This window comes from Poecilia reticulata, chromosome 7 (assembly GCF_904066995.2).
Source record: "Poecilia reticulata chromosome 7, P_reticulata-male-v2, whole genome shotgun sequence".
NCBI lineage: Eukaryota > Metazoa > Chordata > Actinopteri > Cyprinodontiformes > Poeciliidae > Poecilia > Poecilia reticulata.
The window spans coordinates 17453163-17480820 of NC_088836.1; the positions used below are offsets into that span (position 1 = coordinate 17453163).

Genomic DNA, 27658 nt, shown 5'->3' on the forward strand with positions numbered 1-27658 from the left:
AGGCCCCTCATAAACGCAGCAACTTCATTCACTGATACGTTGGCCTGTCTGAGCCCACACACACATACCTAGGATTGGATTAGGATGTTTCTTGTTCCAACTATTTGCAAGGTAAATGTGAAGCAAATTAGCTATTATGACGCAGAACTAATAGGCCTAAACAGTCAAAAAAATGAGTAGTGTAAGTACAACGGGGTTTGTGTTAAAGACTCCCTTAAAAGTAAACACAATCCCTAGTGGGAAAACCAGTCAGCTTTGCCAGTTGTACTCAATGACCAGGGTAATTACTGTTGGCGAAACAAGCTAATAGCAATTTATATGTCTACAGTTAAGGCTTTCAAACATTGAAGGAGGAGGTCTATTTAATGAGATACAACCTGTCAGAAATGTAAATGAATAGCTCATTACCACAGTAATATGTTTGAAATACATATGCTGGTTTAGTGTTTGAGAAACATCTATCATTGTTTATAAGATTCTGTCCTCAGGGGATCTCCCCGTTTACTTTTACAATTTTAAACAGAGACTTTTTTTTAATTTTGAAAATGTAATATGAATTTATAGGATGGCGTTTTGTGATTCCTTGTTGTGACAAAACGCAATTAAAAACCTCTCACCCATTTTGTACTGTTTTAAAATGTATTGACTGCGTGGCGGTAATCGGAAAACAAAGTAACTAGTGAGGAGTTAAAGTTGGAATTTCTAGTTGTCCACAAGCAGGAAAAGTATTGGTAGCAATATGAGATACAGATAACATTGCATTATATTCAAACACTAACTGAATAGTTTAAAAATATTTATGTGATGTACCCAGGAAAAATGTAATGAAATGCAAATTCCCAGAAACAAATAAAATGTTTATTACTGCACCTACCTCTTTGTTTTAATTGTTTTAATTTATGTCGAATTTTGAGGTCAGTGTTGTGATTAACCCTTTTCCTTGTAAAAATGTATTATGAATTTAGGGGATCTTGATGTAGATTTTTTCCTAGTAGGGGTTTGGTAATCTTTACTTTGAACTTGCATCACCACAAATGGATAGAAACTTTGTCTCTTCTTGTTGTTTTTTTCTAAGGAACAACATTAAATTTCTCACTGCTGCTGTACTATTCTGAAGGTCTTGGTTCTGTTGTATTATTTGGAAAACAATTTACTATAGAGGTTCTTGTTTATAAAAGTCTTAGGACCGCTGGGAACAACTGTGGAGAGCTCGAAGGAAAAGTGAGAGGTGTCAGTGCTGTGGAAAACACATGTGTTTGGTCTGCTCTGTTTCCCAGATTCCTTCACATCTCCTGGAGCCCTCCGTCACACTTCTGTGTCTGGGGTTTATTTCTGGCTGGCGGTGGAAATGAGTGACTCAGTGTTTAGACATGAGCTGTTTGGATAAATTGGGCCATGTGTGTCACAGATCCTGCAAGTAAAAGCTTGTCCTGCTGCGCCCTCAGAAGTACGATGTCCTGGACACGTTATATTTCACTGGGACCCGCTCATGAATCAGCTCACGGAGCGTCCTAATCTATTTCACTAAGTTTTATTACGAATGTGTTTACTGCTAATCAGTGTAATGGACTCAACTAATAGCACTTGAATGTGTGTTTAACTTATATATTCTGTGGGCCTTGAGAGATGACAGGGCTCTCATAGGGACGGTGGTTGTAACATTGAATTATAAAACCTATTCAACATCCTGACAGGAGCCAACCTTATCTTACGAGGAGTAACATCTATGCCTTCTTTTATGCGTTAGATTTGTTATGCAGCATGGCTTTATAAAGTATTTATCAAGGCTTTATAAGACACTAAAATTCTAATCAGTTCTGGAGCCACCTCCAGCAGCATGTTGTTGAAAGCTCTCTGTTCTGAGGCCTGGGTGAGCCTTGCAGCAATCTGAGTTCTGCCAGAACTATTCCTTATGGATCAGTTAATATGAGACTCCATATCTCCTTTTGAAATCAATGCCACTGCTAAAAATCAAAGGGATTTCATGGCTTCTCTGAACTCCAGTTCTCGATAGAAATCGAAGGCATTGGGACTTAATGTTTATTCGACATCCTATGATTAAAGTGTAAGAACTATAGAGTTCTGCAGCAGACAGATGTGACTCTTTCCTACTTAAAAATATGAGCTGGAGTTTTCTTACTTGGTGGTAAGCCTTTCTCACTGTACCTCAAGCATATTATACTTCGCATTAATATACAGTGTAACATTAGATAGTTTACAGCTCTACATTATGTCAAGGCTGGCCGTGGCTGGGAACACGGATGAAGGGGAATGTTATGGTCAGCATCGGGTCAGAAACACCGTCAGCTTAGGGTTGGCGGGAAGCCAGCCTCTGATACGTGTCTGCTTCGAATGTTAATGGATTAACGCTTACCACACATCCAGCCAGGCCAGGGAAACTCAAGATGACTTTTAACGTGAAAGGCCGCCCGTAAGTCGCCGTTGTAAATTCAGTGACACATGCTGTCTGTACAGGCATGTCCAGTCAGGAGGGTTTTTCCTTCCACGGGGCAGGAGTTGTGTGATGGGGGAGCAGGTGGGTTCTGTGTTGGTTGACCTTACCTCCAGGTCCCAAGTAGACATGATCAGTGTGCTGGCAGCAGTGGCTCTTAGAGTGTGTAGTCTAATGTACCCCACCTGAAACATAGACATCGGGTTGAATGATTGTCCCAAGGGATTGAGTTTAGCAAGGAACCACAAACCTAAACCTTGACATCAGCTCCTCAGATGTAACAACAGCAAGCCCATGCTAAGTGAATTTACTTATAAAATAAAAATGCAGGTCTTTGTGTTTTTAGTGCCACTTCGATGAATGCTCATTTGAATACAATGCATGCAACATACGAAACTTAGCATGACTCCCACCCCAGTAACAGCAAAGTGGTTCTAATAATATCATCAGTTTGTGCTAAATATACAGAATTATTCAGTAATTTACGAGGAGTTAAGGGCATACCCTGGGCCTCCTGGTTTGTTGTGGATGTTTTCTTTACAGACTTTTACATTGTCAGATACAAGTCTGACGTAGTTACTGTAACATTTTGGGTAATTTTTGGATGGATTTAAGAAGTTATGCTGTTCTTTGGAAGAATAAAATGAAATGCCTAAATACATAGTGCTGCACTGTGGAGCAGCTGTTAGCACTGTTCCCTTGCAGCAAGATGGTCCTGAATTTGAATACTGGCCAGGATCTTTCTGCATAAAGTTTTCACATTCTTTTTGAGACCTCCAATTTAATTCCACAGTCCAGAAAGCATGCATACCAGATAAACTACCCACTCCAGATTGTCTTTAAGTATGAACATGTGTGTGCCTGTTCTGCGTCTTTGTGATGGACTGGCAAACAGTTAAGGGTAATCCCCCATCTCTTGCCAATTGTGTGTTGAAGGGATCCATTATTAGATGAACATGTTGACCTAAATATGGTGTAATTTTCCTATAAACTAAAAATGTGTGATTCATAAAAACTTATATTTACTTCAAAAACTGAATATATTTTGTTATATTTTCCACCCATGGAGGTTGATAACGCACTGATGTCCATTCTGTAATGGAATCTACACAGTAACTCAGGAAGCCTAACTTTTCCTAAGTTGATTTTTATCATATTGTGTTTGACTGGTGTAAATTTAGACAATGCCACACTGTATCACTGTTGGCTGTAATTTAAAAAAAAAAAGAATTGTGAGATGAGGCTGCATCTCTTCCCACATAAAAAAAAGAATGCGGTGGGAAAGAGCCGAATACAACTTTCGAAGGACTCACATTTATGCTCTCAACATTTCTCTCCAGAACACTTTGAGCCATTTGTACGAGCAAAATTGATGAAGGATCTAACAGATGGTTGTTACCCTCGCAAGCTAAAACTTAATGCCGTGCCGACAGTTTTTATCCACAAGCGTTGAAACCCACTCCCGTCACCCCCACTGGCTGGAGAAACATCAGAGACAGGCAATAATTGAAGCTTTTTTAAATATTAAGGAAGCTTTTGCTAGTGCTACATACACTGAATGTGAAACCATGGACCCAACACCAGACCAAAGACCAGAAAATAAACAGGAGCTAACGGACTGAGGACCAGACCCGACACAGAGCATGTCAGCCACTTATTGGATCACACAGTACAACCAGAGGTACAAGTCATTCATCATTTCCTTTACAAAGCTGAAGTTGGCAGCAGCAGCACAAACATCAGCTTCCTCAGCCAAGTCTTTTCTCTTTCTCTGTTTGGTCTTCTTCATCTTCAGTACCTCTTGTGATTTCTACATTGCCATAAATTTTAACGCACTCTGGTTCAAATTGAAAAGGCTTAACAGCATTACTTATTGCTGTTTTGGCTGAACGAAGCTAGAGCAATCAGACCTAGCATACGTCATTTACCCAGAATGTACTGCAGCATAAACAACATTGCAGTGTTCATCTGACAATATTTTATTTAAATTTAGATAAACCAAAAAGCCTACAGTTTTTTTTTTACTGGATTATTTTTTACATCTAAAATAAATATATATTTTTAAATAAAGTCTGTTGTTACAAGTAATTGTGATCCCTTTAAAAACACCAAACACCCAGAAACACTGTAAAGAACAAGAAAATGGATGAATGTCTGGACAAATACAAACATTAGGAAAATGTGTTCTGATGTGTGCAAGGTCTAAAAACTTTAAAGTCAATATGCACCTATCAAACTATTGGAATTCCCACATGAAAAAGAAACTTTTTTGAATAGGGGACCAAAACTGACTCTTGCCCAGAGGTTCACATTTTCCTGAATCCTGCCCTGTTCGCACACAGTGTTTAAAGCCTCCGGTTTTAACCTTTTATAGTGCAACATAAGGCCATTATTTGACAGACTTTTCTCTTAACTGTTGTAAGCAAGCAACTTATGCTTGTCTAATGTGAATTCCCACATGGCAAAAAGAGCTGTCAAGATGCTGTGCTGCGACAGCGTCAATTGCTATGTGTAATTTAGCAGCAGGGGACAATGAGCTAATCTTGCAGAAGAGCTTATACTACCAATTTAAAATCAATAAAGATGCATTGTTTTTTTTTTAAAGACCTCCACTTGAGCTGTGCTGTAAATAAGAGCTTGGTTTGGAAGTTGTCTGCCCTCTGTGGAGATAGAGGGGGTTGAGGCATTTAAATCCACTGACTGATTTAACTGCAAAGTTTCACACACATTTTGACAGTAATGTACCCTATTTTTCCTAATCATTTTGCTGTTGCACCGCAAGCAATTGGGTATAACAATGTCAATGGATGATTTCTGGTCCTGCATTGATAAAGTGAAGTTAAGAAAAAATCATTAGCTGCATGGTTTTAAATTGCGGAAAGAAAAACAAGTGACATGCCTGGGGGGAAAAAACTTATGGTGTTGGAATTTGTAATCCAATTATCTTATTCTAGTAAATAAAGCACTGTAGTTTTCTATGATTTTCTGTCTCCAGCATCCACTGACTTACTTAATGCCTTCAATCTTTTTTTTTTTTTTTTGCTCTCTCTGTTCTGTGCAAATTAATTTATGGTCTAATTACAAGACAAGCCCCCAGATATGAAGGAACACAAATCACTGGTCCTTACCAGATGGCAGAAAAACGGCACAGGATAATTGAAAATCTCGAAGTGGATCAATATTTAGAAGCCCAAGGTTACACAGAGTGTGACACTACTATTAACATGGAAATATGATGCATTACATCCGCGGGCAAATTGGCTTCAGTTATTTGATGCTGAATGCGTTCTTTCTGGGAATCTGTTTGTGCTGGTTCCCCAGTGGCCACAGTTCTAAGCAGGTACGTCTCCACTGCCGTAGCTTCAAACACACGCGTGCAGCCATGTTCGCGCTCCCGCATAACACTGCTCGGACAGTTGCAACGTGGCGCAGGTCTCAGGGTCTCCTTTATGACACAATGTGCCATGTAATCTTAAAGCCTCGTGGTGTCACAGACTATCTCTGCCCACCCAACCCCTCTCTAGCATTTACCTCTGGCCTGTTAAAAATGATATCAGCGCATGGAGGGCAAGCATTAGCATTTGCATTTTATTGGAAGCACAGAGAGTTAGAGCGGAGGATATATCAGCTCTGAGCAGACAGAATTAGTTAACAATGCATTACCTGCCTTTTATGGTGGCTATAACTCTTACCCCCTGGTGGGGAGAGGAGATGAAGGGAGGAGTGTGGAGGAGGAGAGGGGAGGTTGGGAGGTGGAGGTGGAAGCACAGCCAGCAGAAGGTGGGTGTTGAGGGCTGTGTGGCGCACAAGAGGGGGACATTTCGAAACTCGAGGCTTTGTCTGTGGTGCTAAGTGTGATCGCCACACAAATTAGAGCATCACTTTGCAATCACCTTCACACAGATCAGTGCTCGGCGCTGAGGGGTGATGAGCCGATTGTCACTGCAGACATTTTTATCTGCATGTAACAAGGGAGAGGAGACCCAGCTGGTTTGCAGCTGTGCTCACCCGATCACAGCAAAATCAAATTTCACACTACTTTGTACACATTTTCTCAATTCCTTGCTTCCCCCCCCTGCAACCAGCTGGTTGTCATGAATCTTGCTTTATGCCCTTTTCTGCACCCTGATATGAGTTTGCATTATTGGCGTGAGTCCACATTTATCTGTTTGCTGTTTTAGTCGTATCCTTGAGCAAACTTTGACTCTGATTGGACCCACTGCGTCAATCCGTTCCCTCTCACCACAGCTGCACAGTAGCTCCCCCAGCACTCGTTTATTGTAATGTGCTGTGCAAGACGACCCCACCTCTGCTGTGGGCAATGCCCCGTGGAACTCATTTGCACCTAGAAGTTACTGGTCGGGGGAGTACGTTTGAAGTGCAAAGAGCCTGTTGCGAATAAATAAAAAAAATTACAGCAAGGCATAATCGCCACTGTAATAAAGAAGGTTTTCTCCAGGACACGCATGGGCCAAAAAAGGGGGAAAATGTTTTCGGTTTGCTGGTAGGAATTAAAAACATCAGGAGGAGGCAGAGTCAAAAAAGGATTGCATTCTTATGTCCAATATAGCCAGGACCTTTCAGACGGTTTGCATTACAACTTTCCCTACATAAAAATGCAATAATTTGTGAAGGATTTTTTTTTTTCATTTAGAATATGATCTTTTATTATTATTATTATTATTATTATTATTATTATTATTATTATTATTATTATTATTATTATTATTATTATTATTATTATTATTATTGTGTACTCCCATGCCACTCATACCATGACTGAGATCCACAGTGGCTTTTCCCTTAAAAAATCTACTGGCTTGAGTTTGTCAGCAGACAGTTCCAAGCTCCATAAAACAAGCCTGCCGCTCTCTGCCTTTGCCCAGCTTAATGGTCCCAGGGGCTGGATATTTACTAGTGACCTTTGCATTCCATTTGGAGAGTAAAAGCCTTTTCGCAGAGAAAATTCTATCAGCTTCAGCGTATTGTAGCAGCACTTGTAATAGGTGTGCGTCTGAATACCACAAAGAGCTGCAGTCCAAGCCAGTTGCAAAAAAAAAAAAAAACAGAAAGGAGAGGTAATGGTGAAATAAATTAAAAAGAATAAACCCTGCAGGTCAGGCAAGTCTTGCAAAACAAAATTAATAGGAGACACTGGTGAGGTTCAACACAAATTGGTAAATTATATATATATTTTTTCCTATATTAAAAGGAAGCTAATTCAGGTTAGGAACTCACTTTGTAGTTTGGCGTTTGTGAAAACGATTTGGAAATTCAGCTGCTTCACACGTTACGGCGTCCAAGTTTTCCTTGTGCTCAGCTTGGTATTCAGGCTGTGTTATTTTCCCTCACTGACTGGTATTTTTGCGATGCTCCATCACTGCCTTGGAACCGACCATGCATGAACCATAACGACCAGCCGGTTCACATCCGACCTTCACCGTGAGTCACACTCCATCTCCTTCTCCACTCATTTCTCCACATTAATCTTAGAGATAATTTCAGAAGAAAACAGAAAACAGGAGCAGGCTGACTTTGAGTTTATCTTTTTTTTTTTTTATGTGCGTATGTTATGCCACGCAGCAAATTTTGCTAAAAGAGTTTGTTGTTTGTGTGGGTTAGAGGAAACGAGATGATACTTCCACTGCTGGGTCTAAGCAAACTCTAATTTGAGAGCTACTTCAGATTTTCGAGCTGAGAAAATAAGATGTCTTTTGGAGACGCCACTGGCTGCATCTGACAGCGCCATCTGCTGAGTGAGATCTGCTAGTGCACTTGAAATCATGAAGAAAGAATATCAATCTATCGCGCGTCAAAATACGCTGGACTGCAAGTAGGTGCATGTCGCCACATGCATTGGTATGAGGGATTGCTGTAAAGTCAACGGCACAAGACAAGCGATTTTCCGCTGTCACTACATGGTCATGCAGGAGGATTGAATGCTGCAAGTCAATGTCTCGATGAAGTCTGTTGGGTTTCCTTAGAAACTTTTTAAACTACTTTGAATAATCAATTGAGCTTGCTGTACTGTTTCATAACTACAATCAGTTGTACTGTATGTGACTGAATTGCCATTTTTGTTTGTGAAGTACTTTGAAATGGTATTTGTTGTGAATAGAAGCTATATAAATAAACTGGTTTGAATTAGGTTGAAATTTCTCCATTTCCACTCTTCTTTAAAACTCTGGAATCTTAATTTTAATGTAAAAAAAAATACAATTTTGAAGTACTGAGAACACCCAGTCTTTCTCCTTAGTCTGGGAATTATGCTCTAAACATGGTCATTAGTTCATGTGTGGCTTAACACAAAGAAAGTGCTATTTGTGGTTCGGATCCTGGATACTTTGGTGAGAGTCAATTATTGAAACACTGAATTTAGCTGCAGTTTTTTTTTTTTTTAAATCTTCCTCAGTCTAATGAGTTTTGCTTCACAAATCCCTCAACACCATGTTACATTTCTTCTTGGATACAGTTCCTTTAGTAACCTTTTGTGGCTCATCCTCTCTGTAGGGTGTAAATCTCTACACCAGTCAGATTGGTAGTGTTTGTAATTTTTTAGGCATCGTCATATTTTAAGTTCATGTAATATTCTTTAAAAAGTTTGTCAGTTATAAACTGAAAATCAGCACATTTAAAAACAAGCTCTTGAAGTAGTTTTGATCCATAACTCCATTTTACCGTTACTGAAACAAATCACTGGTTCGTTAAGATGCATCTGTAAGCTGCCATGTAGTCCTTTGTCAAATTGAATTTAACCCACAGAACAAAAGCTTACCGACAGCAACTTCCAACACTGAAAATGTTTATTAAAGGGTGCTACTATACACATACTGATATTTCACACAAATGTTTACTTTAAAAAAAAACAAAAAAAAACAGCAAAAATGAAGTTTTTGAGATTTGGGTAAAATAAAAATTAAAAAATACAGTGAACTGCATGTATAAACAAGGGAATACAAACTCCTTTCCCTTACAAGGAAAATTATGTTGCAATAATCTAAACATTTGGTCCGAAATGTCCATGCTGGAGAACAGAGCAAACTTTTAACAGACAACCAAACAGCATCAATTTAAAAAAAAAATCTAACTGCTGGTTTTTAGCACCCAGTAGATAAAAATTGTTAACGCCCAATACGAAAGCATCTGACTTGCCCAAATATATGCCACTAGCATTAGACATACTTCAACCAACCTCCATGTCTTCTCCAATTGGTAATGAGTCACCATCAAAAACAAAACATCCAGGGACCATTGATCTCAAAGACGTTTACATTTAGCTACCACTAGGTGGCGAACTCCAATAATGTCTGAACCATTTCAATTCTTGGATATGGTCAAGATTGTCCAACCGTTAAATATTTTCTCAACTTGAGACTTCAGCTGGGGGGGAAAAAAAAGTAAAATAAATCAAAAGTGAGTAAAATGTTTTATTGTACTTTATCAGATAATAGTGTAACAAAATTAAAAATCACATGAGGATAACTGGAAACATAAGGAGGAAAAAAAGTCACTATGCAGAAAAAAAAAAAAAAAGTTTCTTCAGACTTAGAAGCTGTATTTTGGTAGACATGACAATAACAAAAAAAAAAAGAAAACTCTCAAAAACTACATGATTAAAAACAGCTCTCAAAAAGGAAGCAATTATGCAGTCAAGAAAACACTCCGGTGGCAGCGTCACAAAAATAAAAGCTAAGGTGGATTTAGTACGGAGGACATTGACCAGTAACGATTCATGTTTAGAATAGTAGTCAACAGGTAATACAGTTTGCTCCGTATCTCCGATGACAAGTTTTTTTAGGATTCAGTCTCTTAAACTTACAGTTATGTATTCCTTACTGCTATAATCCCATCCTTTTTGTTCTAAAAACATATGCTAAGATAAAAAAAGTTCATCAAGACAAAGACAAGAACAGTAGAATCTTTCCCCAGTAGCAAATCACCCACAGCCACTATAGCTTCTCTTTAGGTGGGGTCCCCCCACCCCCTCAGCAGTCTGGGGCCATTGTGCTCCGATGGGGACATGGATGGAGGAAACAACCGTGTCTGCCGTCTTTGTGTCATCACTGGACATGGTACAGGTGAAAGATGGGGGAGGTTTCAGGTGTGGGAAAAAAAAATGTCTGACTCAAGGTTGTCCCTGCAGTGGAGCTTTTCCTCTTGAGGCGACGCACTCACGCGCTGACGGCATCCTTTTCCTTCTTATCGCTGTCTTCATGCCAGGTCAGACGCTCCTCGTAGAAGGCTATGACGATCTGCGGGCACTTATGATTGGCCTCCTTGGCGAGCACGAGATCGGCCTCATCAGAATCTTTCCTGAAAGGGATGATTGTAAGTTATATGCACTGTACCAGATCACCGTTATAATCACTAACGGCACATTTACAATTGTAGATGTGAAAGCTTCACTTCAGATTAATACATAAAGTGCCTCTGAATTTACAACATACGATTAACCTTAATACAACAACAACAACAAAAAGAGACACACACCATAACCATCAGATAAGGCCTTAGGCTCATGTTCTGAGATATTGCATCAACATCTGTGCTGATAAGTGTGTATCAACAGAACTCTCCTATGAAGCCTTTGGAGTCAACCCTACAAGAATCGAGTGTTCGAGTTCACATCCAAAATGTATGTTTCTTTACAAAGTTCTGAAGATTTTATTCCCCCCCCATCAACTATCACTTATAATGAAATAGTGTAGTAGAGACATCACCATGGAAACAGGACACGCCCAAGCATGAGTGAAAAGATGTACAACATGTAACAACTGAGATAATATACAGTCACATAAAGCTTTATGAACTGGCTTACTGTTTATGTAGTTAGCTATTTTATGCTAGTAATAAGTGATGACATAGTAAGCTTCCCATGCCTTTACGCCTGCATACCAGAATTAAGCCTGCAAATCTCCTCTTAAATGTAATATCCTGAAAGAAAAAAAATAAATAAATAAAAAATCCTGAAAGGGGGGGTTGGGGGGGAGAAACCCTTGGGATCTTATCAGTAATTAGGACGCAACGCTACATCACAAGTCCTCTCAGAATAAATTTTTAGTAATGAAAGAACGATTAAAAAGAATCTTTGGCCGTGAATTTGAATCAGCAGCTTTATAGAGTCAGAAATTTTATGGATAGCATGTCTTTCAAAACAGGTCTAATTCTATTTTTATTATTATTTTATTATTTCACTGCAGCCGACGCACTTAAGGTCAAACCCTTTGCTAAGAAATGCTAAGTTAGTCACTCCTTTTTGTTGGGGTCAGGGATTTCATATTGTGCTAATTCTCCAGACACCCACAGATTGCTTGAATGGCTTGACCAAGCAGAAACAAAATGGCCAAGACAACATCTAATCAGACAGTTTAACTGCAAAATGCATTTTTATCTAAATGAATCCCAAAGGAATGGAGTGATCTTAACACAAAGGCTTCCAAAAAATATGGATAACATGATCAACAAAACTTACCATTTCATGAGAAACATTAAGTCTCCACATGAGTCAGTCGCTCCTATAATCTTCTCTGGCTCAAGCCCCCTCTCAAAGCCACGTGCAACAAGGATTTCATCCTGAAATTAATAAAAATAATACAGTTGAAAACCAGAGATGTTAGAATTACTTGAATTTATATCTGTTTTTTGAAAAAGAATAACATTAAATGGACTGACCAAGATTTTTTGTTTTGCATGACACTTGGATAAATGTTCGACTTAGATCGTAGTGCTATCCAAGGTAAAGCTTAACTACACTGCAGAGGGATAGTGTTATGTGTTTTCCAGCCATATAGTGGCATTTTGTAGCACAATCAAGTAATTATGTTATAAAAAATACTGTAACTATCAAATATGACCAAAAAAAAATGTCCTGGTAATGCCTTTAAATTGGGCCTCCATCTCTTTAAGAAACTTGCTCTGACACTCGGCCTTGAGGAAGTCATCACACCATCATTCCTCTGTTAACCCTCTACCAACGTTTTTACCAGGAATGCACGAAAAAGTAGCTGCTATAATGAACTTGGCTGACGTGAGGTTCCACCAGGTTTTTACTAATTGCTGCTGGCTAGTTTGAAGGAGCCGAGTGGGAGCACTGTGAGGTGAAAAATTTTGTATTTGAAGGCGGCACTCGTTTCCCCGCCCCCAAACATTTTCACAGCTACGAGATTCAAGTATTTCTCAAACATGCAAAACAAACAAACAAACAAACAAAAAAAACATGGCAACACTCAAGGTGCGTTTTTGATGAAGGAACAACATTATAACATGAAAAAAGTTGAGCTTACACAACACTGTCCCTTTAAGAAGCTTTCCAGAACAGTTATTACTGCTAACATGTCAAATGGAATTATTTGAGTGAAATAACTGAACCGTATGGTCCACTTCAAGATTTCACATCGAGAGACACACAAAAAAATTATACCATACTGATCCGTTTGTAAATTTACATGAAGAATTAGAGTCAGGTAAATTAAGAGATGGCCAACCCATAAATCACAAATCTCTAAATGAAGAGATCAATTCAGAACAAAAAGCTACATTTGACATCCCCGGGCAGGGAACCACAAAGGTGCCAATCCCACATATGCTAATGTATCAAAACAGGAGCTGATTTGATACATTAAATGTATGGGTATAAACTACCCAATATGTTACGTTGATTTGTGTAACTAAAATGTACTATGCACCTCTTTCTTTTTCTTGGGCTTGCTACTACCCTCCTCATCATCATCAGAGCTCCTCTTCTTGGAGCTGCCGGATTCTTTGGAGCGCCCTGAGGGGCCAGTGGTGGATTTGCTGGCGCCGCTGCTTGGTGTAGCACTACCAGTACTTCCTTTCTTGTAGGTCTTCATGAACTCTGATATTAGCTCAGGACAGTCCAGATTTTTCTCTGGCTCCCATGTGTTGTGCTTGCTGCAAAATAGCACAGAAAATCAGTACTGGTAAGGGTTGTGATATTTTTTTTTTTTTTAACACCATTTCATAAACCGTCTCAAAAATCAAAACTACACATCATGTGCATTGCATTTCGTTTCTAGCCGGGTTTTTTTGTTTGTTTGTGTTTTTGTTTACTTACTCCGAGTACCCTTTCCATTTCAGGTAGAACTCCACCCTGCCTTTCACCACCCTCCTGTCCAGCACTTTCTCCACAACATATTCTTCCTCGTCAGAGGATGAGGATTCTTCGTCGCGAGACTTTTTGCCCATGGCACTGTTCGGAGCTTAGCAACACGCTGTCTCAAGTCGTCGATACTTCCCTGTTCAAAAGGAAAATAAACAATTAGCAAAATGCAACTCGTATCGCATTAAAATACAAACAAGCATATATTGTTGTAAAATTTTTTTTTTTTAAAAACACACCTCTAAATATAACACATGATGCACGAATGCATTCTTAGTCGACCGCTCGTACCCTCATTTTGTTAGGACTTACAAACGAAAGCTAGCGTTTCATTGTAGTTAGTTCAGTCTGCAACATGCTAAACATGGTGAAAACTCAATAAATTAAGAAGCCGAAATCGAGAAAAGTGATTTTTCTACCCTAAAACATATCTTCCTAAAAGAGAAATGGGTCAGATAGCATCAAGACATTAGCACATAAAGTGCACATTGAAACGAGGCATGATCCAGTCGTGAGCTAACCCAACCCGCGTTAGCTTGTGACATAGCCTGACAAGCTAGCATTTAAACAAACACGTTGACTTCACACATCAAAACACAAATCTATACTTGGAACAGCATAAGTTATGCTCATAAAGAACGTGTTTCTTACCGTCCGGGTGGAAGAAACAGCGTTTTTGAGCCCTTAACAGCAGCAAAGCACACCGTCTTTGTGAAGCAACAGAAAGAGGCCAAACGCAAAGGCTACTTTAGCATCTAGCTTGGACACACATAAAAGGTGCTGTGCGCAGAAAAAGCGCGCGTTAAGGCGCACAATGAACGTACACGCCCCCTTTTCGATAACGTGTTCCCTTTTTATTTTTTCTTCTTGAAGTGCTTTTGCAAAGTTCTATATAAAAATTGTTTTGTTTTTAGATACCATGCATAGTTACATTTTTACCCTGATACATTTTTTAATGTTGTGTTCGTCGTTTCATGGTCGAGTTTAATTTTATTTAAATGTCAATAATGCATCTCAGTATAAACTTTTGAATCTCTTTGACCATTTCCCAATGTCATTTCTTTCATTTGGTTACTCATATATAGACAGCAATTTTATTTATTCGCTTAAAAGAAAATAACAACGAAAGTGGTCATGGTGCAAGTTTAGTAGCACTGGATGGTTGCTGGGTCTATTCTGCATTCTCTCGTTTAATGTAGTGGTGTTCACATTGGACAGTGTCCACGTATTCTGGATGTCCTTTGTGTTTATTGGAATAAACAAGGGTCTTCTTAACTCTTTTGACCTATGTGGCCATTTACATCTTCCAATCGTTTATAGTGCATAAAAACTAAGTACGCTAAATCAATCTCGGAATAAAATCTGTAATTGTAACTGCTATGAGTCTACTGACTATTTTAATTGTCAATATTTTCTTTTCCTTAAACATGAATAAAAACACGTATCCTGTCTCGTGATTAGCTGTTCATAGTGATTGACAGCGTTTAGACCAATCAAAGACCGATGTAAGCCTGCAAGGCGCCACAGCGGGAAGTACTACCCAATGGCAGAGTAAAAGAGGCGTAACTTTCCCTATTTATTGTACTATCCAGGAGGAGTCGGATCTCGCCTGACGCAGATTTCTGCTCTGCGGTTGTTTTACGAGGACTCTTCAAGGATAAACCTGCAAGATGTCAAAAGACGTAAGTTTAATGCATTCTTCCACCCGTTATAACGCAGAAATAATTTTTTTAGCGTTTAGATGAGTCTGAAGTTTCAATTCGATGGCTGGGTTTGGGTTGCAAACACAGCGTCTGCTACAGTTTTCCTCCATAGTAGAGCCGCCATTTTATAGCATCTGGGCCTCGTGCTCTTTTGTTCGTCAGTCCAGCTTCTTACGGTACTTAAGTTTATTTTCCTAATTAACGTAACTATCAAATTCGTTTAAGAAGTAATGAAACGACACGCCGATAGGGTTTGCGTGTAATGACTGCGTTCAATTAGCATCTAATGTAATTGACTGGTCGGCATGCTTTAATGGCGGCAGATCCCTCCTCCGATTTTAGCTGCTCAGTGAAGAGTGGGGGTTGGGAGTGAGCTGAAGGACACAAGTGTTGTTTATACCGATTAATCACGGTTAATAACATTTTACATGATCGGCTATCTTTTTTTTTTCTGCTTAAGGTCCCACGTGAGCCGGAGCAGCTCCGCAAGCTGTTCATTGGAGGCCTGAGCTTTGAGACGACAGATGAGAGCCTGCGGGCTCATTTTGAACAATGGGGCTCCCTTACAGACTGTGTGGTAAGTGTCTCTTTATGCTTCCCTTATTTAGAGGAAGTTACGTTTTAGTGAATAACAATTTCTACCTTTAGGTCATGAGAGACCCCAACAGCAAGAGGTCCAGGGGTTTCGGCTTTGTTACATATTCGTCAGTGCAGGAAGTTGATGCTGCCATGTCTGCCCGTCCCCACAAAGTGGACGGAAGGGTCGTGGAGCCTAAGCGTGCAGTTTCTAGAGAGGTGTGTGTTGCACAAAATGCATTTCAAAACTTACTGTGGTCTATAAACGACTATGAAAATGATTTTTTTATTATTATTTTTACTCTTAAGGACTCAAACCGTCCAGGTGCTCATGTAACGGTCAAGAAAATCTTTGTGGGAGGCATCAAAGAAGACACAGAGGAGTCGCACCTTAGGGATTACTTCCAGCAGTTCGGCAAAATCGAGGTCATTGATATCATGACCGACCGCAACACTGGAAAGAAGAGGGGTTTCGCTTTTGTCACATTTGATGACCATGATTCAGTGGATAGGATTGTCAGTAAGTACACATCTTTCTTTTATTTATTTTTGCAGTTTTTTGTGGTTGTACTGAATTCTTGTTGTCTTCTATGTAGTTCAAAAATATCACACAATCAACTCTCACAACTGCGAAGTGAGGAAGGCCCTCACCAAGCAGGAAATGCAGAGTGTTGGAATGGGAATGAGAGGAGGGCGTAACAGCGGGGGGAGGCCATACGATTATGACAGAGGCTTCAACCAGGGTAGGGCTTGTAAGCAAGCGGTTATGTTGCTGTGAAGGTAATTGCAACATACAACCTTAAATGTTGAATCAATGTGGTTTTGCTTTTTTTTTCTAGGAGGTAGGGGCAGATATGGAGATGGTCCTAATAACTGGAATGATGGTGGTAAGTATTTATCTTTTAAATGGACACTGGGTGTTTTTTTTTGGATCACTGGCTAGTAAAACTGTTGTGTTGTAGGTTACGGAGGCGGTCCTGGTGGTCCTGGCGGCTATAACAACGGCGGCAACAGGGGTTATAACCAGGGCTATAACCAGGGTGGTGGTGGTGGAGGTGGCGGCGGAGGCTACGGTGGAAACAGTTATGACAGCAACGGTTATGGTAAATAGTCATGACTTTTGAATGTACCTTTTTACACTTATTTAGGCTTTAGTTTCTTTGACATGGATTTTTAATCTCAGGCAACTGTGGAGGAGGAGGAGGTGGCGGCGGTGGGAGTAACTACAACAACATGGGCCATTACGACCCCCAGGCCTCTAACTTTGGCCCAATGAAGAACAACTTTGGTGGCGGCGGCGGTGGTGGTGGCGGCAGGAGCTTTGGTAAGCCTCCAGAGTGGATGCAGCTGGAACAAGTTTAGCACAGGTACTACCGAGCTTCTGATTACCTTAATCTTGTTTTTTCAGGAGGCTACGGAGGTGGCTCTAACAATCCCGGTGGCTACGGCCGCCCAGGACGATTCTAGAATAAGTGGTAAGCCTCAGTCCATGCATTTCAGTTTGTATTTTGTCATAAAACCAGAGTTTGTCATTGCAGGAAATATTTGAGTAGAGATAACGTAAAGCAAATACACTCTGGACGTCAGGTCGTACAAAGTCAGTGCATAGTTAACAATGTTGTTCCATATTGTTCAACAGGACTGAGTACTTAGGAGAGGAGAGCAAGGAGAGGAGAGCAAGCGAAGTGACAGGGCAGCTGCAGGTTTACCTCCTAAATCTGCTCAGCCAAACAGTTGTGGCAGGTTACAGCTGCTACAAGAAGAGATGTACAGTAGATAAATCATGGAGGGCCTTCAATTAAACTTTTGTGTCTTCTGTTTTTTTCTTTCATCAAAATGTGTTTTATAAAAAAACATTCCAATGAGGGTTTTATGTTTATCTTTAAGTCTGGCTTTTATTTGTAACTGCATCAAATCAATCTGAAATAAAACACCTTTCAGTTTTTTTAAGTCTTGTTAGATTCTTTAGCGGTTCGGGTAAGGGAGGGTGCATTATTAGATGCAGAGTGGGGATGAGGACAATTCTGAATGTGAGGCATTTGGGAAGGGAGAAGATCGCTGTATCTACCTTTGTGGTTGAGGAGTTGTGGACAGATGCTATCATCATAAAGAGGCCATCACTTGGTACAAACTGCCCTGATTTCAACAAAGATCATCTGGAGGATGCTAGCTTACATGCAAAGTCTGAGGCTAGCCATGGGAGCAAGCTAAGGGAGAGAAGTAGCAAAGTCATCGCCAGGATCATTGAAGCAGGGGAGAGTGAGAACAGAGTCCTGAGGCTAGCTGACAGCAGCTACCAAAGGGCTTAAATGCTGACCGTAGGTAAGACCAGACTTCTCAACTACTGCTAGTAAATCTAACCTTTGAATCGTAGCTGGTAGTCAGTTATACAGCCAGCAATGGCGTAAACTTAAGTTCGTATTTGCTTCAGTGTTGATGGTAAAATTGACCTCTGTAATTGTGAATGGAGGTCAAATCTGTTGCATGCATCTATTTAAAAAAAACAAACAATTGAAGCATTGCTTTTTTTTATTGTAATTTTTCTACTTTTTTCAGAAAACTTTGTGGTCCCTGAAATGTGACTTCATTTCCATGACAATGACTCACAGGTACAAAGGAAGGCTTGTATTAACAATTGCTTTTTTATTGGAACAAAATGACAAACATTGTTTTGTTTCCCCCAACAGGTTAACTGGACAATTGTGCAATGCAGAAGTGTTTTAACTTCATTGAAGAGTGGAGTGCAGATTATCTATTTTTTTTTTCTTTTTTTTTTAATCCTGTTTTTAAATAAACTTTTATACATTTTAAATGGTTTGGTTTCAGTCATTTTTAAGGAGCAGAAAATGTTGACCGTTGCGTTTGGCAAGTTTTTACTCAACTGTTGCAAAAATAACAAGCAAGTTGTTTAGTCCACTTGCTGGACTGAAATAGTTTAACACTGGTCTCTCTTATCCATTGAATGAGGTACCAAATAAATACTTCCATCAGGAGTTTGTTGTAAAGAATATTCATCTATGGAGTAAGGCTGGCCATCTTCGTCTCGTAAATGAGAGAAAACTTCCCTGTAGAGGTCTGTGAGTCGGCACTTGATGAAAGTCAAGCTACGTTGGAACTCCAGCCGCTCCTGCGCCAAATGTTCTCTTTGGGCCTGCAGGTGGTTCAGCTCTCTCTCCAGGTGAACAATGCTCTCCAGCTTCCTCTTCCTGCAGTTCTGGGCCGCCACCTTGTTCTTTCCTCTGCGCCTAATGTCTCTGACCAGTGCGAGTTGAGTGTCTGTCAAAGTGTACTGTGTCAGGAGCTCATTGAAGTCATCCACAGGGAGATTGATGATCTTATCCAAGGGGAAGGGAATCTTCAGAGCCACAGCCTTGCGCTCGTCTCTGCTCAGAGGAGCAGGAGTGGAGCTGCTGCCTTGTGATTTTGTGTGCATGCTGTATGAGCTCCCTCTGCTGGTCACTGTTGCATTGCCGTACACATCAGCGGTAACGGGCTGTTTCAGAGGTCGAGGATTCATAGAACAAGTTTGTGAGTGAGAGTAACTGGGTTGAGGTGAAAAGTAAGGTGCGTGTCCACCTGAGTGTAGATATGGGAGAGTTTGACTCTGATAGTCCATTGGATAATGTATGTGGCCTCTTCTGCCATGCTCAGTCATGCTTTCTGGTTCACAATCACTATATTGTGTTCCCATATCAACATTTTGGTAACCTGGTCCGCCCCCGGCAGGATTGTCTGGAGAAGCCAAAGGTGGGCTGGATCCCAGTGAGAGACCTGAATCTGATTCCAGATCATCCCCAGAGCGAACATGGGCGTTTTGCCCCAGCGTAGTCCACAGCATGTGTCGACTTAAACCCTGAGAGATGCTGGCGTTTGGCCTTCTATGACCCTGAGCGGTACCTGCCATGTTTATAAGAGACGGCTGAGGGTGGGAGGAGATGGGAAGCATTCTGTGAGGCAGCTGGGAATCTGCATTTCCATACACCGCATCTGTGTTGTTGAGACGATGGCAGGTGGGAACTTCTTCAGAGTAGCATCCCTCGTAAGTGTCAGCAGTGCTCAGCTCACAGGCAGCAGGAGGAGGTTCTGAATGGGACTGAGTCATCCCAAACTCTCCAGCGGGGGCCATAGGCTGCATGGGCTGATAATGTGTAGCTTCATAGGGGTTTCCACTTTGGACTTCGAATTCCTGTAATAAAAGAGCAGAGTTATTAAAGGCAAGCAGAACTACGCAGTTTTCAGCCTCGGCTATACAATCCTGTCTCTATAATGTTTTATTGTAGCTCATCAGCAAGATGATATAATAGCTTCATTTTGGAAATATGTGAATTTTTCACCTTATTTGAGGATGTATAGATTATTTTACCATATGAAGCTCAATAGAAAAATGTTAAAATAGGATTTTTGAAAATAGATTAAAAGAAATTTACTATTTTCTGGAATTATTTAGCAGCATATTGACCCTTTAAATTATTTTGTGATTTCAGATTGCCACACATTTTGTTAAATAAGATAAATATCACCCAAGCAAATACCTAAAAATTGCATCCCGTACCAACCTCTCGAAATTTTAAATACGAGTTGGATTTTGTATTTTTCTATTTTTCTTTTTTGAAGAAAGCTGCGGGTTCACACCTCTAACTATGTAGCTTCGTTCAAGTGACTCGGCTCTTTTTGGTTTGCTTTCCTCTCCGATGACTAACCGTTTCGTATAAAAGTTTTCATTTCTTGTAATTGGAGACCTTTATCGTAAACTTTATGGAGCATTTGTAACTACTTTTGAAAATGTCCTGATCTGTATTATTATTATTTTAATCACATAGGATTTTATTAATAAAAATTCATACAAATGCACCAAGCTTTACAAATCACATATTTTTAGTTAGATATTAGATTTATAAAGTGTTTTAAACATTTGATAACAGGCATGACATTTCTATCTTTAATCATATCTCAATGTAATTCTCAATAATTGAATTGCTGCCTTGCAGGAAAAAGGTCCTCTGTTTGAATCACGACCTGAGTCCATCCTAGAAGAATTTGGTTTGCTCTCCACCTGCATGTGTGGGTTCTCTGGCCTCTTCACGGCCCAGGAATATGCATCAAAAGTTAGTCTGTCCTCAGGGGTGCTTTGGTGGCACAGGGGCAAAGCACAACCCATGTATTGAGGCCTTAGTTCTTGTGGTGGTGGTCACAGGTTCAATTCCCAGCCTGATGACATTTGCCACGTCTTCCCCCTCTCTCATTGCCCTGTTTCCTGTCAAACTACCTTCAAATAAAGGCCAGCACTAGAGCCAACAAAATAAAATAAAAAAAAGTTAGCCTGTCCTCTAAAATGCCAGTAAGTATTAACATGTGTCTGCATTTATGGATGTTTGTCTCTGTGATGAACTGGTGACATAAGCCAGACTACACCTTGCCTTTCTACCACATGAAGGCAGGCACCAGTGCACTTTCTCACGCACATTAGCTAACTTCATTAAATATTACTTCTTTTAGCAAGCGCTAAAAATATTTGCATTTAATATAATTCTTTGTGGCTTTCAACAGTGTTTTGGGCAACTCATTTTGGGGGAAAAAAAACTAGCAGTTGTCACATTTAAAATACATGCTGCAGGATTTAATGTGCTGGTTGCTGTGATGCTTTGCAAATAACATTTCTACAAGCTACATTTCCCTTTTGATTTTGCGTATGTAACTGTTTTTTTTGCGTTGGTTTTCTGATTTTTTATTTTTTTTTTAAACAATAAAAAGCCTGACTGATTTTCACAAAAAAATGTATATTTTGTTCTAATTGTTGACTAAGTTAAGTCATAATTTATTAATTTGTTGAGCAAATGTATATCATATTAGTTAAAACAAGCATATAAAAAGTACATATCTTTAATTGATAATGGATATGTCAATGCTAAGGAAAGTATGCAAAATGTAAGCAATTTAAGGTACAAAAACGACAAGTTAATTCTTTTTTTATTAATTGAATATGACTTTGTACATCTGGAATAACGCTTTCTTCTGCATGCTCATTTTGCTCCGCTTCAACTACTAAATACTTCTTTAATCTTTCGAAGGCAGCACATTTGCTTACGGATCTGTAATATAGGTACTGATGTGAATTTTTATTTGTCAATAAGGAAAACATAACCATTTCACTTACATTTATTTAATACTTTGTTGTGCCCTCTTGTCGCAAAAGTAAAAATAAAACAGTACAGCAAAAAAAATAAAATAAATGTTTATATCACATGTTATTTGAGGGTAGAAAACTTGTCCTGTTTGTCTGAAAAGACTCCTAAAGAGCACAAATTATTTTGGGAGGTTTTCTTTACCTGAAGCTCAGTGATGGCCATCAACTCCTGCCAAGCCATGTCCATCTCCATGTCCTGTGGCGGTCCATGAGGCTTGACTCCATTAAAATTAGCAGGCATGGACAGCCCCCCGCACAGCCTGCCTGGAGTAGCCACCACCTTATGTAGCGAAACACAACATTTGTAATAATAAACAAAGTACATCCTTGAACTTTTTTAGGCTACGGCGTACACCGAGTTGCCTGTTTTTCATCTCATCTCATCTCAGGACCTACCTCACAGGTTCTCCTCAATGGGAGAACATAGTTGGCCGTGGAGCACATTTAGAAGAGGCTTTCACTGGAAAAAGTCCACCTGGTGGAGACACATAACTGTTTGTTACAGTGATCTGCTGTCCTCTCGCCACGAACTGCTAGGTGACAGCACGCTGCTCCACGCACATCTCAAGTAAATTACACATCTGATAGCCTGCCAGTTGTAAATAAGAGGCTGTTTGGCTGTTGTGTAGGTTCTTTTGAAGCTTATAAAAGGTTAATTTTCAGTTGAGCTGACTCCTCCTATCAGCTGTTCCAGTGTGCAGCAATGCCAAGCCCTGATAACACAATCTGCGGGAAAACAGCGTGCTCTGAAAGACAGAGTAAGGACAGAAGGCCGATTGGGAAATTTTGCTCTTGATTATTCCAAAATATTCTGGTTATTAAAGTTTAGCTGGACGCCATGGAAGGAGATCATCTGTAAATTGTCTTTCCAAGTTCGTCGGGAACAGCTGGCCACATCTACTTTACTGTTTGGGGGATTCCTTGTCTAAAAGATATGACCAAAAGAATGAATAAATTACTCATTTAACAGCAGCCCAAACCTGTAAGGAGGGCCGTTATGACTTGAACATTATTTTGAAGACATTGACATGTCATAAAAAATATCAAAAAAGATAAAAGGAGTAGTATTACCATACTATACCATACCACTGAAAAATTGCTTTCTAAAATATTTTCAAAAATGCATATTTTTGAATTTCTACGCAACATTAAACAATTTCTGGCATCACAGTAAGTAAGCTAATATGTTCTTCGTACATAAAGAACAAATAACAAAGCCACTTGTTATTGTGATTGCATAATTTATTGAGATAAGGTATATTTAAATTTGCATCTACAATTACAAATTATAAATAATTTAATATTTTCATTCTGTGCATTTTCATCCAGTCAAAGAATTTATTTATTTATTTTATTTATTTATTTATTTATTTATTTATTTATTTATTTATTTATTTATTTATTTATTTATTTATTTATACCATTAGTAGTTTCATTATGAAACAGACTATTTTATGTGCTTTATTGTAGTAATTGTACAGATTGAAAAACGTATAAGTGGAGATTTCTTAAACATAAAAAGTCAAAATTCATTCAATCTATTTTATTGTCTTATTATCGCTTTGTATTTTGTTAACATGAATGTAGACACTCTAGTAAGCATATATGCACTTTTTTATATGCATCATTATAATTTCTTTGAAGCATTCGAGGGTAAGTTATTCCACAATGTGTAATAATGTGAAGTATGACATTGTATCAAATACACCTTTACTGTACAACAGGACAGTAAAGGTTGCTGTATTTGTTACAAGGTTCCTGTTCTCTTTGGTTGTGGGATCAAAATGTACCTACTTAAAACAAGGACATTTTATTTAGCACGTTTTATTCATTTAAACAGTTGAATTGAAGTTTTGTGTTTCTTCAGCTGAAATTGCGTTTGCTGTGAGGAAGTTACATAGTTATATCAAAGTTATGCAATAAGTTCAATACAACAGATTCTCCAGCCTAATCACAATATCTTATTTTTAATGTATATACACACACAAAAATGTAATATGTAAACATTTTTAAATTACATTTCTGGAGAACTTCAAAATAAAACATTTCTCTAAAAGCAGAAGGAAAACATAAATGAACGTACCTGAGCAACATCTTTATCATCTTGAGCAGGTGAGGAGGAACAGCAAAGACACATATGTCAGTCCTGGAGGTGAGCACAAGAAAATTACTCAAAGCCTTTTTGACGATGGCAAGAGGTGTGACACTCGAGGCCTCTTTGCTCTATCTCTTCTCTTACTGTGGACCTCTCTGTTAGGCTGCACATTCAGCCACCAGCATAAAAGGGATGGCTCGATGCAGACAAACGCAATCTTCCTGTAAAGCACCCACACCAGCCCCCTTTTTTTCTCTCTCTCTCTTTTCTTTGCGCTCTTGTATCCTTAATAGCAAACTTGCGCCCCAACCTTCAAATTTCCCTTTTGCCCTCACAAGAAACCACAAACCAACAGTGTGGCACACACCACGGCAATTATTCTGTCAGTCCACAGTGAAGCAGGAAGATGTTTACAAATCTAAAAAAAATAAAATAAATAGAGCCTTTTCTTTTTTTTTTTACTCTTAATTATGAAGCATACACCTAACCTGGTTAGATCAAAGATGTAAAACAGAATAAAAACAAGCTGCATTGATGTCTCTGTCTGGTCCAAAACCGCACGAGAACAATGTCGTCCCAAAAGTGAATAGGTATGAGGAGTGTGATTTGGAGCACCTGGAGTCAGAGGCAGCATTGCAGTGAGGGCCCTACTGGAGGCTTGGAGGCAGTATTGAGACTCAGTTTAGCGGAGCTGGAATGCACACCCCTCCGACAGGTAAGAAAGCCTGCATTGTTCCTTTATCTGGCAGAGCAACCGCCAAGGGAGATACAGGAGCAGGGGGAAGAATGAAGGGAAGCGTGTCTTACATAGCAAGTGACCATTGAAATCCCACACAAAAAATTCCCCCTCATTGCCCAGATCTAAAACATTGAGGACTGAACTCACAAAGGCTTTTTATGTTCTGTGTTACTGTCACGTTGTGCTGAACCTCACGCACAAATTAGTGACAGAAAAGTTAATGCTAAGTTATTTTTACATATTTTTTTGTCTTTGATAACAGAAACACCCTGTCTTATGGTAACTCTAGGTTTATGATAGATCACATCAAGTTTTGTTTTATTTAAAACGGATGAATGATTGCATTAAAACACTTTATCATCGTAAAAAGAAAATCATAATTTATTCACTTTTCTCCATAACATACTCTGAGATCTTGTGCTAAATTAAACAATGCACTCTCATAATAACATAAGCAAAGGTTATATGCACCTTTACTTCCGCCAAAAAAACAAAAATAACTACATTGTTAAAAGAAAAAAAAACTCTATTACTATCAACAATCTAAGATATTTGTTAGAAATGAGTTCCTATTTTTTAGATGCAAAACAGAGTGAAGATTCACTACAGATGCAGGCCACTTAGTGTAAACACACAAAGGCAAAAATTTTTTTACATCACATGCATTTAATTTTTAACAACTTTATTTTTGTGGGTTTGGAAATCCCTCACTCTGATTTCCACAAACAGGCGTTTGAATTACTCATGAAAAGAAAAACCTGGAGAATAAGTACATATACTCAGGATATGTATGGATTAACTGCTTAGCTCGAAATAAAAAGTTAACACTCTCAGTAAAGCGTGATGTGTTTAATATCACGAGATCATTACAGTATGACATCCCACTGAAAGCACAAACCTTTTACTGACATTGTTTTCAGTTGGGGGAGGAAAAGTAGGTGGCTGACAAAGTCAAGAAAGGTGAACGTCTACCAGGAATCCAGGAAGGGACTTCCCAACTCAAGTTCCTAGCACCCAGCCCCTGACTCAACCAATGCCACAGCATGCCCTGTTATTACTGCAACCGCAGCGGTTAGAAATCTGGACACAGTTCCCAGGTCAACGCCCACATTCCCAGTTTGTGTTTGTTTGCTCCAATTAGTCTTTGACATCTTTGCCTTACAGTCTGCCTGGAGCTCACAGGACCCTTCACAGTTTACTTCTCGTGCTCCTCACGGCTTCACAGACTACTTCACCTTCGAAAACACAGCAGGCAGAGTAGTTGGTAGCTGACCACAGTTGAGTAAACTCGAGATTTATTTCTCCTAATGTCCCTGAAGCCAAAGGCTAAAAATAGCAGCTTGCGTTTTGTTCGTCTCATCCACACATCATAGCACACTTTCATGGCTTTATATTTCACTGAAAACAATGAATGTGTAGCCTGTTGCACTTTGGAGAGTCTAGAAAAACTTTATCAGACACAAATGGAAAAAACAACTCAGTATGCAGCAAAATGGGTTCATACAGAGGGTTGTGGTATCAAAATGGGAATGTTTTCAGAGTAAGCTTCTCGGAAGGAAAGGAATAAAAAGCAGAGATGGTAAATCATCTTTAACAAATAAAAGCCAGATTTTAGTTTGAAGATTAAAGAAAATTATTTTTACTTAATTTTGAAATGTTAGACATTACCATGTTATGAAAACAAAATTAAGAAGATAATCCTAGAATAGATTGGAATCTTTTATTTGTGCCTCAGTGTGTCACTGTGTCTCAGCAGCTATGAGAGAGGCAAAACAGAATGAGTTAAACACTCTAAAACAATGGTCATAGAAGCAGCATAAACAGGAAAGATATTTACGGCTGTGCAGTAAAAGAATTTAAATCGTAAAACCGAAGTGAACTGCACCAGTTCTGTGTGAATTGTGTTTTTGTGTTATCTACTTGACTATAGGCAGATATGTTCGATGCAAAGAATACAGGAAGAGAGAAAAGTAAATTTATGCAACTGAAACAGCACTGTTCAGTAAATGCGGTCGCATGAAGAAAACAATGAACTGAAATTTAATATTGATCTGTTGAACCTCCCTGGACCCTTAAATATTTTGTGTTTAATTTTTTTGTATGTTTTTTAAATTTTTTTTTATTTTATGTTATGTTTTTCTCTGTAGCGTTAGCCACAACCTTAAATCTTAAGCTACTGATGCAAATGGCGCAACATGAATTCAGGTTTTGCATTTTAGGTTTAACTGAACTAAATCAAATAGTTTTTGTCTTTGTCAGCATTTTTCCAAACACTGTTGAAATGCATTTTTAGAATACATTACAACTGAAATTTGACTATTTTTTTTGTCTTCCCATGTTGTTAAGATCCCTTTAAAACTTTTCTGTTATTATTGATTTCTATTTAACTGAGTCATATATATATAACATATATTTTAATATTTAATTCTACCAATTTGCATGTGGCTTGGTAAAAATAAATCTGTATAGAAAAATTCTTAAATTCTCATTTGAAGGTTTAAGAGTTAAAAGAAAATCTTAATTATCTTTTATGTATGTGATGATGAAAGTTGGTAATGGGATTTTTTTTTTTAAGTGGAAATAGAAAAGGGACAGATGAACGAACAGATGGATGTTTCATCCCATAGTTTATGGTTGTTTATTTGTTTTGTAGGGAGCCTCCTTGGCTGTGGAGACTAATAGCTGCGAAGACTGACCTCTGATAACACAGATGTCCGGTTGATTGCTTTTAAAACTGAAATATGTAACAATCTTTGACTACAGACCTTATGAAGATGTGTAAGAGAACAT

General features: G+C 39.0%; 3 protein-coding genes across 4 annotated transcripts; 1 reads left to right on the top strand and 2 right to left on the bottom strand.

The window, feature by feature from the left end:
* Positions 1-9866: 9866 nt before the first annotated feature.
* cbx5 (chromobox homolog 5 (HP1 alpha homolog, Drosophila)) lies at positions 9867-14381 on the bottom strand. Its single transcript, XM_008413727.3, has 5 exons — positions 14223-14381; positions 13527-13707; positions 13138-13363; positions 11925-12025; positions 9867-10765 (listed from the first exon to the last, which is right to left on the bottom strand). The coding sequence occupies exons 2-5, from the start codon at positions 13655-13657 to the stop codon at positions 10624-10626; spliced, it is 600 nt and encodes a 199-aa protein (XP_008411949.1). The 5' UTR covers positions 13658-13707; positions 14223-14381; the 3' UTR covers positions 9867-10623.
* Positions 14382-15097: 716 nt separating this feature from the next.
* hnrnpa1b (heterogeneous nuclear ribonucleoprotein A1b) lies at positions 15098-18599 on the top strand. Of its 2 annotated transcripts, XR_534066.3 has the most exons (11): positions 15098-15253; positions 15735-15851; positions 15923-16069; positions 16160-16370; positions 16447-16593; positions 16690-16737; positions 16813-16953; positions 17034-17174; positions 17259-17325; positions 18407-18459; positions 18538-18599. XR_534066.3 is itself a non-coding variant. In XM_008413729.2 (10 exons), the coding sequence occupies exons 1-9, from the start codon at positions 15242-15244 to the stop codon at positions 17315-17317; spliced, it is 1023 nt and encodes a 340-aa protein (XP_008411951.2). In that variant the 5' UTR covers positions 15098-15241; the 3' UTR covers positions 17318-17325; positions 17490-17800. The 2 variants fall into 2 exon arrangements, 1 of the variants encoding a protein (XP_008411951.2); XM_008413729.2 differs by lacking the exons at positions 18407-18459; positions 18538-18599 and adding an exon at positions 17490-17800.
* A 6-nt stretch (positions 18600-18605) lies between these two features.
* Positions 18606-25141, bottom strand: nfe2 (nuclear factor, erythroid 2). Its single transcript, XM_008413728.3, has 4 exons — positions 24118-25141; positions 22431-22509; positions 22177-22314; positions 18606-20036 (listed from the first exon to the last, which is right to left on the bottom strand). Exons 2-4 carry the CDS (start codon positions 22476-22478, stop codon positions 18786-18788), a joined length of 1437 nt encoding a protein of 478 aa, XP_008411950.1. The 5' UTR covers positions 22479-22509; positions 24118-25141; the 3' UTR covers positions 18606-18785.
* Positions 25142-27658: the final 2517 nt, after the last annotated feature.